An 11,046-nucleotide genomic window follows, 5' to 3' on the forward strand; every position below is an offset into this window, starting at 1 on the left:
AGCTTGCATGAAATACACGCCTGAAAGTCGAAAGAGATGGATATATATGGCGATAGTAAACATCGGAGAACAGCAGTCTTAGTGTAACCATTTCGCTTCGCCAAGAAACCCAATACTCCTGTTGGTTCCCTAGTCACCGTTACATATTTCGGCATTCCCTTTACTTTCAAAAGGAAAGGAGTCTTCAATCACTGACACCGCCTGCCCAAACTGCTTGAAGAACCGGCCCCTCGCCCCGCTGTAGCCGCACCAAAAAATGGAGATCACTAGGGACTACCTGATACCGAGCATGACATATTCGCTCTCGCTCAGCCAAGATCACCGAAACACGCTCAGATTATTAGACAACAACATCAGACAGCACATTCTCGGCTGGTTACATTTACCAAAGCACCTTCAGGTTAGCTACACACAAGCCGGTAAACTACATGGAAGACTTGGTATCACAGGTTCGAATGCAACAATCCCGATGAAGCGGAGAAAGCATATAGAAAAGCTCCTTTCTATTCAGTGTCGTGTACTACGCAACGTGGTCAGCGATTTCGGATTTTGCAAAATTGTTCGGGTTCTCAGGCTTCCAATAAAAGTCTACGCGTAAACACAAAGGAAGACCTGATTGCTGCTTCGGGTAATAGTCTGCATATCATCGTTGGCGATCGCGGTTTAGGAAGGGTGTTGGTTCCGCCTAATTCAAAAAGATAAGTCGTACCTCCAGAACGAGTATTTCCGCGAATATTTATCCGCAGTATCCAGCTTCAATGCAACTTGCTCAGGACAAGAGTTAGAAGCGCTTTGCATGGTCACGGTGACCAGATAGTCATATGTCACGGAAACTGTGGCCAGTCGGATAGTTTGGTGCATATTTTGCAGTCCTGCTGGAAACCACATGACACAAAATGTGCTTGCCATAACCGGATTGCAAGGGAACTCGAAAAACCTCATCGTCGACTGGGATACACTGTCTACGAGTTGAGAGCTCTTACTTCGACGTCCTTCATCAAACCTGACCTAATCGTTGTTGGAGACCATCGAGCAAATTTAATAGATGTCAACATAGTGTCGGATGGGCGCAGAGTGACTGTGTGGAATGGGATGAATTAGAGATGTGCTGGTGAATATTCCCTTGCCATAATTTTAGATCTATTTGAAACCGTTTGCGATTTCGACTTTTGAGTCCATCATGTGATGATCGTCTCTTATCCTGGGATATGCTTTCCTCAATCCGCTAAGTCTGTCATCGGACTGTAGCTTCCTAGGTTCACAAAGAGTGGCTTGCATTTCCCGAACAATGTAGGCTCTACGTAATTATGGCACGTTTGTGGATGGTACATGGCGTATAATGTACATTTTTGCCATTCAATCTCACATCAGATCCAGAACACTCTCTGCTTGGTGTTTAGTTCTTGGTTGTGCTTGCGCTTACCACACCATGAAGAACATTCAATATAATCTGTCATTTCTTCGGTTGTTGGCCTTTAGGCGCATGTTTCCATCTCAAAATTTTCAAATACGTTGTCCCTCATTTCACCTGATGGGAACGTTGATGGCATGAATCTGAGTGAGATGCTACTCACTTTTCTCTCATTCTCCCGCTAGCCTTTCACTGGCATTCACTTTTTATGTCTGCGACCGTGCTCTTCAAAATGAATGATGACAAATATGACATAGTGGGAACATTTCTGGGTAACACTCACTTAGGAACTAGGTCACCGAGCTACCTAAGTTTTAAACCTAAAATTAGTTGTTGAGGCACAAGATAAGGGAGACGTAGCTGCTGATACTCTGCGGTGAAAAACCGATTGTAAGAAGTCCGAAAGCCTTCTGTATCCGGGATGGCATAAGGTCAGAAATTTTTATACCCTATCTTGGAATAATTGTACAAAATACCCCCGATAGAGCCAAAACTTTCCAGCCGTCGTTGTTGAAGAAAACACTCTAAGAGCAATAAATATGGCAATGGGGAGCAAAATTATGTTAGGCAATTTTTTCATACTACTTATATCAAGACAAAATGGAATTTAGTTGAATAATTGTGGAATGAAACGTTTCAATTTTCATCCTCTGAATAGTTTCCGGGTAGAATGAGGACATTCTCTTCCACCGGCTTTCGTCTACAAGGTGTTCGCTTCTAGTCATATTTCGCTAGGCAAGATTCAGAATACATAATTGTTAATCTGGCTGAGGAGCATGTGGACTTCACATTTTTAGTGTGCATGCAAATATAAGCAAAACAAGAGGGAGGATAACTTCACCGGATTGCGAAAGATTTTTTCCTTAAAATGTGGCCTCTCGCGGCACCAGTCAACGCGTAACCACGTGATGTGGCTTTCGTCAATGAATGATTAGTGGTGATAGTGAGAGTTAATCACACTGCTGAAGAGTCGCTCTAAGCTAAACGGTCCAGTGCTGCAAACACAAATTGACCGTCCCGGGTTCGGTTCGAAACAACCTGGGATTTCGTGAGATGCCCACAGCTCATAATTTTCAGCTAGGATGAAACGAAATTGCAGTGCATTTCACCTTTTAAACACTCACTGATTTTCTTCCAAGAGGAACTCTCCAACAACGACTCGAAACTATTTTCGTGCCATCGAAAATAGGGAACTGCATCTCTCCTTGATATACTCGTAGGACCCTCGAGCAGTTTGAAAACCCTATCTGAGAGAAGTCCGCCTCGAATTAGTGTCTGACACTGAATACCGAGAAAACATACGCGTGGTTTTGGGACACACAAACGATCGGGTCTTTTCTGCCTACTTCAATCCAGTGAACACATTTGTTGACGGGAAACGCTTGCTGAGTAGTGGTTCACTGTTCGCGTTCCAGTTACAGTTAAAACCTGCGTGGAATAACTTCGATAAATGCGATAAAATGAACCGTAAATGAGAACAACGCACAAGTCCAGTCGTTCGAATGTTTATTTTCGATAGGAATTTCGGTTTTGCATCTGAGCTAGATGTTTGCCGAGCTGTCCACAAGTCCTGTTTGTGATAGGGAGAATGCCTCCGAGCCAATATCGCAACACTCTCGTTTAAATCCCGCTGCAGTGACCAGTTGAATCATGATGCAATGCACTTGGGATTGACTGGATACCTTCGCGTAACAAGCGACTTTCTCCAACTTTGGCAATCCGTAGTTGAATGGTGGCACTCAGAGTGAAGGTGTCGAAAGTTACTGCCGAACGACTCATCCAAAATTGTCTAGTGCGTGATGGAACAAAATGACCGTGGGAAACCGTTAGCACCCACGAATCTGTGATCCAAATCGAGAGGCCCCCAACCTGCTTCCTCGTTGAGGGTAAAAAAACAGAATTTTGGTTTCTACAGTAGAATTTCAGCCTCGTATAAACACTGCAAACACGGTTCATTTGGAGCAATATTGTTCTTTGTTCACAACTCTGCCTATAAATCCGCGATAACTGTGTATGTTGTGATCATGTGTTTGCCGGGCTTCTGGTGTGATAAAGTGGGGAAAGTCAAGTGATTCGGTCTTTTCTTCTCATCGCGATCATCGTCCACATCATAATCATTGAGGTCGACGTAGCATCAGTGTTCGCCACTGATACTTCGCTGCCGTAAAATCAGTTTTTAGATGGACGACTTATTGTAAAATAGGCAACACAGCTGAATGCTTAATAGATTCGCCTCAAGCCGACAACCCTGTTTCAGGATGCCTAAACCTCCAGACGCTCATTCAGACAGTCTGGATGGAAACGGACAACAGGATCGCATATGAGAATGGATGGCAGCCATATCATTCAGAGCAATCAAAGAGGCTTATTCAGTTTGAAACCACACAAAAGGCAGCAAACGGTTTAGAAGATTTTGAAGCTTCCAATAAATACCGTCAATTTCTACAAAATTTTCGTATGTTCCCAATGAAGTTTCGGGGAAATGTTTTGGTGTGCATATAGGCGTTGGTCATGGTTACCGCTCAACCAGATGCTGAGTCGCTTGTTGTTATTCGTTTGAGAAATTTTGGCCACCTTCCTGAAGGAAGGTCTAATTTCACAGGAGGAAGCCTTGTCTCTGGACGTAGATTTACTCTGCTGTGAAGATGACAAGTATTGGGTTTTCAAGCCTCAACCGAGTCACCATAAACTACTTACCAAGATAGAGAAGGTGAATAATGGCATCAATTCGATATTTTCAGATTCACATTGGTGATTGCTACGAGATCAATTAATTATATGCTGTGGCGATAGTTATCCGTTTTATACAGGAAGGAGGTTTACGCTGACATGCACAGACAACCCATAGTCTCTTTCTTACTATCACATTTTCCTCGATTGTAGCCTCCGTTGCTCATTCTTACACTCAGCATCTTCAGTATTCTAAAGGGACGACGGCATGAGGTAAAATTGACTTTCACACTGAATGGTCTGCTGGAATTTGATTTTTTCCCCAGCAGCGAAACCTTCAGAAGTAGGTCAGATTTCATCTCATCCGTAGAAAGTTGCTTTAGGAAGTTCAAGTTTGCTTGAGAGCTCAGGATAGTTGAGTCGTTGGGCTGGAAATCACTGATCGTGTTTCCAATCAAGCCAAGCCCACAAATCAAAGCTCTTTACATGTTCTGGTGGGTGCCGAATACACATTTCCCTGTGACTTTTAAATAAAAAACCGATTTAATGTTCACATGGACCAAAGTTTGCGGCAAAAGTACTTATGAAGCCAGCTGATAGGTGAATCGATCGATTTTATGCTCAGTAAAGTCCGAAGCTCATAGACCCTCGGTATAATGATACATGTTTGTCCCAGAGAAAACCACAAGTCACCAAAGTGCGCATTGAAGGAGCTTTGCCTAAATGATCAGTCATTGCACAAGGTGACCAAAATAGCAGATCGCACCTTGATTAGCACAAACTTTGTACCACAGACCCATTGGACATTGGTGGAAGGCTTTTTTACACTATCGTCCAAAACGTGTAAGGCAAAGTTTGATTCACAGGAGGCGCTTAGTATAAAATCCCAGACACATGAAGCTACAACTAATCCAGATATAATGCATCACTTTTCGCTCCTAAATGCGTTTTTGTTCTGCATCTACCATGTTGCACGTTTGGAAGCCGCTGGTGCCCACGACTTTTCACTCATATTTAACAACAAGCCGTCAAAGAACTGGGTCGTCCTTGTCGCTGGTTCCGACTCCTGGATAAATTATCGACACCAAGTACGTCTCAGTTGGTTTTTCATTGTTTTGATGGCCAAAACTTTAAACTAACCTCCACACGAAAGGATTATCAAAGTGGATATTTGCACTTATGGTGCTGCGTGATATTGTATCATCTACCTTGGAGGAAATTCAGAGTGTTGTCCGAGATCCAGTACTTGCATCTGTTTTTTGCACCATTCCACAAGCGTAGTGCCCGAGCATCTTGCAGACAGCACTTTGCCGTGGAAGTTAACATCAGACGTCTCCGTTTTCGAGCAGCACGTCGATACTGGTTCTGATAGGGTTGTTTAAACTTAGGTTTAGAGCATTTCTCAATGGTAAGCTGAGGCGTGCTCAACATCCAACTACAGGAATCGTTCAGCATAAATCAGCGAAGAAAAATGTTTGATCCCGCTGCAGAACGGATGGCACCACATATAGCTAATGCTCATATGCTCTGTCGTTGTTGCAGGCTGGTTTGATTGATAGGCGCCATACGGCGAAGTTGATTCGGTTGCTCAGAAAGTTACTCCAGCCGATCTTCAACGCCCAACTATCACGGGCGTCCGCCGTTGTCCATGCATTTCGACTCCGGTCGTGCACCCAAACTTATGAGTCACGGAAGCCCCAATTCTGCCTTATTGTACATTCATGCCTTCGACAACCACAATATTATACGAGGTCGGTTTTCTCCGGTTATTCTCCAAGTTGTTCCAAGAAAGCTATAGTCAGTGGGGTTAACCAATCAGTGTGAAACCCTTAATTGACCTAATCAATACTAGCCCAAGTTGAACAAGCGGCATCGGCTCCCGGATCGCCAGATGAGTGCTATTGGGAGCGAGCGTTAAACTCATGCAGAGATCAGTACAGCAACCGTGATGGGATTTTCAATCCCCTTTTCGGAAATCAAGAAGCGTGTCCAGCGAACAAGAATGATGTTTGGCTTGCTTTCGATTGACAGACGAAATGAAGAACAGAATAATTTCAAAGCACCTGAGGCTGTGGCGACCGAGCTGACCGCGGATATTGCCGTTGACGACAGTGGAAGGCAAACGGATCCCTCAGGTAATAAAAGTGTGCCTACGTGGACGTCGTTTCCACTGGGTTGAGATTGAAAATACCGAATATATGAAAGAGAAGAAAGTAAGAAAGGCTTCAGTAGTAGCCGTTTTCGCTGACTCTGCGGGATGATGGATGATGCGGGTGGATGATACCACTGGCGGCCGATGATGCGTGAGATTATCTGTGGGTGTTCAGTCCGTGATTTTAATTCAGCTGTGCTACTACCAGTGTAAGGAGGAACTTCCTCAACCGCGAAGTCGTTTATTCGCGAACAACAACTAAGGCTTCAGAATTATTGAACACGAAAGTGAATGTCTCATTCAAAGCTGAACATTCTTAGGAGTCTCAAAAGTTAGAGCATTACGCTGTTGCAAACGGACACCGTAAGCAGCTCCACAAGTTCCGCAGTAGTATTCATCTTCCATTAGATGCGGTGCGGGGCTTCGTAAAGTCTGCAGACTACCCGCATGCCCTTCCAGTAATGTCCGCTGTTGCAGCGGGACACCTGGGTATTGAGGAGAGGCCATTTGGTGTCTCCGATTAATGTCTTTGTCGCAAGAGCCTAGTTGCGCCGACGGATTTCCAGATTGGTGGCGTATTATGCAGACAGTCAGAGGAGTAAATCTGACCCACAACATACACCAACTCTAACCAATTAACCAAACTGGCAAAAGTCGAACAGTAACAACTTTTGAGGATCTTTCAGGAGTTCGTTTCATCTGGAAGGGTCGTAGATGAAATATCATCCAAGATCAAAGGAGTCATCCGTGGTCCTTAGGATGATCGCAGTCCTAGGTTAGACACACGGTTGTTCAAGAAATGACCAACCACCGTCACTTAGTCAACGAGCCACCAGCAGCCTGATGCATTCGAGTAAAACCTCAACAAGGAACAGCACAGTCTCCCAGCACAGCGATCATTGCGCCTATCCAGCTATCATTTAAGTGAGGGAAAACTCGCAACATGTGGCTTACTCGGTAGTATTTGACGGTTCCACTAACGTAAACTTGTGAACCCATCCCTACCGTGAACTGCAGACATGCGGTGCAAAAACGTAGAAGGTTTCAACTCTGGTTTGATTCTCCTTGCATAGAGCTTTCCAAGCTTTATCCTTTGGCCGGCAAAGTACTTATAAACATCTTTTTCAGTAGTGCGGAAACTCTTATGAGACTGGTGATAATATTTTTCTAGACAGATCAGGTAATAAGTGACAGATAACAATCGCCGCCGTCATTACCGACAGTTCAGTTCAGTTCAGTTCAGTTCAGCTCAGAGTTCAGTTCAGTTCAATTCAGTTCAGTTCAGTTCAGTTCAGTTCAATTCAGTTCAGTTCAGTTCAGTTCAGTTCAATTCAGTTCAGTTCAGTTCAGTTCAGTTCAATTCAGTTCAGTTCAGTTCAGTTCAGTTCAATTCAGTACAGTTCAGTTTAGTTCAGTTCAGTTTAGTTCAGTTAGGTTCAGTTCAGTACAGTCCAGTTTTCAGCTCGTCCGAATGGCGCTCTTTGACCTTCTTGGCATGGGTGAATCAACTGGAAACTGAGCTCCGGCCGGCGCAACCCGATTTCAAGGACAAGGTAGCCAATGAATCAAGAACAAACATGGAGCAACACAAATCGTAGATGGTACATCCGTTCCTTGAGAAAATCCGCGAAGAGCCGCGTTCCCATATTGGTTGGAACGCTACTTGAGCACTCCACTGATCAGGTGTCTGTGGCAATTGGTTCAGTCTTCTACTAGTCGTCCGAAGTTAGAGCTTTCAAGTCCATCCGGAGAAGCATGAAACAGTGGATGAGTTGTATGTTGGATGTGGATGATCCGGCACAGCCTGGCCTCAGATAAAGGATAAAATCTCGATTGAAAATTCCAGACAATATTTCTCATCTCCGAGACAGCCAAATATCTGACTAGATGTCTGTCGTGCGAAAATCCAAGAAATTAGTTAACGGGAACACAAGTAAGATACAAATGTTTTTGGAAGGAACGATACTCCACCAAGTGTGCATGATCATGTTCCCACAGCTTGCCTTCTTTAGCCGCTGTGCCCCAATCTGCCTGTTATCTCCAATTCACTGTCATTTCTATTTTCTTTCAGGCCAACGTTTAACATGCCTATCACGTCTTGCGTGCAAACAAAATTCCAGCGGAGAATATAATTACCTTCGCCTACGATGATATTGTAAACAATCGCAAGTAAATATCAAGTACACTATCTGCCGTCTGATAGTTACTAGACTGTAGAAATCGCTTCTCTCTATTTGACATTCAAATGTCCCATTTTTTGGCCGTTAATTCCACGGATTAAATCGGTTTGGACACAACTGTGTGTTTTCGTGCGTCACTCAAGATGCGCCATAAAATTTTCCAACCTGTCATGATATTTGATGACAACAAACGCCATATAAACCTGATGCAATCAAAACAATTGATACCAGTCCTAATTGTAATCATTGTGGTATATCCTCGCTTGTGAATAGCAAATTTTAACTTAGCTTTAACTGGCAGAATTCTGAAAGTAACCACACTGATATCTAAATGTCGGTTGAATACATCAGCCAGCTGATGATTTGGAGCAAGTAATAGGCGGACAATCTGGTGGTCTTAACCTGTGTAATACAGGCGATTGTAAGGATTACCGGCGGAAACACTCGAAAGATTCGTTATTGATAGGAGGCTGTTATAATCGGGAATCATTTATTGTCGAATCGAATTGCATACCAGGACAGTGGGTGAGGGTATGCTCATATAATCTGTTACTAATAGTGTTTTGCCTGTATATTTACGCAAAAAATACGTTTTCACGCGCAACCTGTAATATCCTAAGTTGTCTACTCACCGGGATCATTGTGTGATCCAAACACTAGCTAAAACCTAATCGAGAGTGTGACATATGTTGCACTCGTCGGCGTGGAACGTCATTCACAAACAAGACCGGCAACCCAGTTTGAACTGAGGTTGCGAGCATTTTGTTGCCTACAATTTGACTTACAGATTATTTTCTCCAAAAAAACAAGTTGCCAGTTTTCATTCTTTGATTCCAGAAATCCGTTTAAAGGCAAAGTGTTCCATGACTACGAGCAAGAAGATGTCTACAAGGGTGTGGTCATTGACTACCGTGGAAAAGTACGTCAAATGAATTTGTTCACCGCGTACCACAAGGTGCAAATACGGTGAAATTAAGGATAAAAACACAATATCAACCGCAGGGCAAAATAATCAGCTTTACTGTTCTACATAATGCTAAATGTACTTGAACGAACACTAGACATAAGAACTCGGTAAACTCTTAAGCAGCTCACGAACAAGATCAGAATTCCGAATGCGGCCTATCAATTGAGCTCAGTGTATTAGCAAAATTTCCAAAGCCTAGTTCTCAGTCTGAAACTTCCAAGCTAGCGTTCTTGTGAAAAGAACTACCAGAGATGTTCAGCGTCTTCAGCGGAACGCTACTGGCAAACGGCATTCGATGAACAACGGATAAGGAATGACTTTATTTCAATCACAGCTCGCTTTGGCATCCTTTCCGATCAAACTGCCAGGCTCGGCAAACAGAACAACAATCACGTTTTTAGTTTTCCCTATTTGGTGACCGTCTGAAAGTTATCTGAGTGAAAACAGAGAGCAGATCCTAGATTTCTGTTATCTGCTAGACTGAAAATGGATGGGTACTGCGAATACAATAAGTGTGGAGATCACTATTAGCACACAAATAATTGATTATGCGTGTTTATTCTTTTCAGGACGTCAACCCGGATGTCTTTGCAAAAGTACTGAAGGGCGATGAGAAACTTGAAAAAAAGGGAAAGAAGGTGTTGAAAAGGTGAGCTCGTGCGGAAGTTGACATTTTTGCTGCATTGCTGATCACAGCTAAAATACTAATCTTGCAGGTCAGCGTTTTCGGGCTTATGAAACGAGGATTTAGTATTCTCGCAGGACAAGTGATACACAATCTCTTTATGCGAAGCTCCCAGAAAGCACCTAAGGGGATCTGCTCCCTCTAATTCGCATCGTGGTTCACCGACAATACTCTCAGATTCTAAGAAACCTGCCTAGCCTTAGGTTCCGTGTGGTCCCGTAGCATCACGGTTTAACTTTTGAGAATCTTTCCGCGGCTTCTTGACCCGCATATGACGAGAAGTGAAGTGTTGGCTTACGGGTGGAGGCAAGGATACCAGGAAAACGTCATTCATTTGCAAAACATCCATCTCTAATTCCGTCAGTTATACACTCTATGAATTCAGAATCCGTGATTACTGGCTCTCTGTGCGTGTTTACTGATTCAGTATTTCCGATACCTTACGTAGTCTGTTGAGATGTAGGAAAAAGATAATCTATATAGCAGGTAATCAAAGGCAACTAAGTACCTAGCAAAATGAAAACAGAGCATTCACCCAAAAAACTCCGAAAAGCCAGGCTACGATAAAACAGGAAATCAAAATGCAACACTAAACACAGAATTAGGATCAAGAGCCAAATGGATGTGGAGAATTAGGCCGTAGAAATTGGTAGCCGATCATTCAAACAATGAACAAATGGTCCGCAGACAGAATATACTCAAGGCATTCATAGAAATCAGGGAATGCAGACCGTAGGCAGCAACGTCATTTTCAGGAAAAATATATCGTTATGCATATTCTTGGAATACAGACCGCAACGCAATGTAGCCCCAAACGGACCAATAGGAACTAGAGTACGGTATGCCCCTGTCAGCCAGTCAGAGAGGTAAACAGGGACAGCAGACTCAATCATTCAATCATGATGTCATTTAGGTTGGTGACGGAAAATTTGCAAACGTAACACTAGGATCAGAGAACAGATAAGCATGTTCTTGTCCAAC

At 43.4% G+C, this 11,046-nt stretch overlaps 1 protein-coding gene across 1 annotated transcript in view; it reads left to right on the plus strand.

The window, feature by feature from the left end:
- Positions 1-5,001: 5,001 nt before the first annotated feature.
- T265_15581 (hypothetical protein) overlaps positions 5,002-11,046 on the plus strand; it is a gene marked incomplete at both ends in the record, with an annotated part of 9,685 nt that continues 3,640 nt past the window's right edge. Inside the window, 2 exons of the mRNA XM_009178673.1 lie at positions 5,002-5,169; positions 9,950-10,029. Coding sequence (XP_009176937.1) covers positions 5,002-5,169; positions 9,950-10,029 — 248 coding nt within the window. The remainder of the gene's footprint in view (positions 5,170-9,949; positions 10,030-11,046) is intronic.

This window comes from Opisthorchis viverrini, assembly GCF_000715545.1.
Source record: "Opisthorchis viverrini unplaced genomic scaffold opera_v5_627, whole genome shotgun sequence".
Classification (NCBI taxonomy): domain Eukaryota; kingdom Metazoa; phylum Platyhelminthes; class Trematoda; order Opisthorchiida; family Opisthorchiidae; genus Opisthorchis; species Opisthorchis viverrini.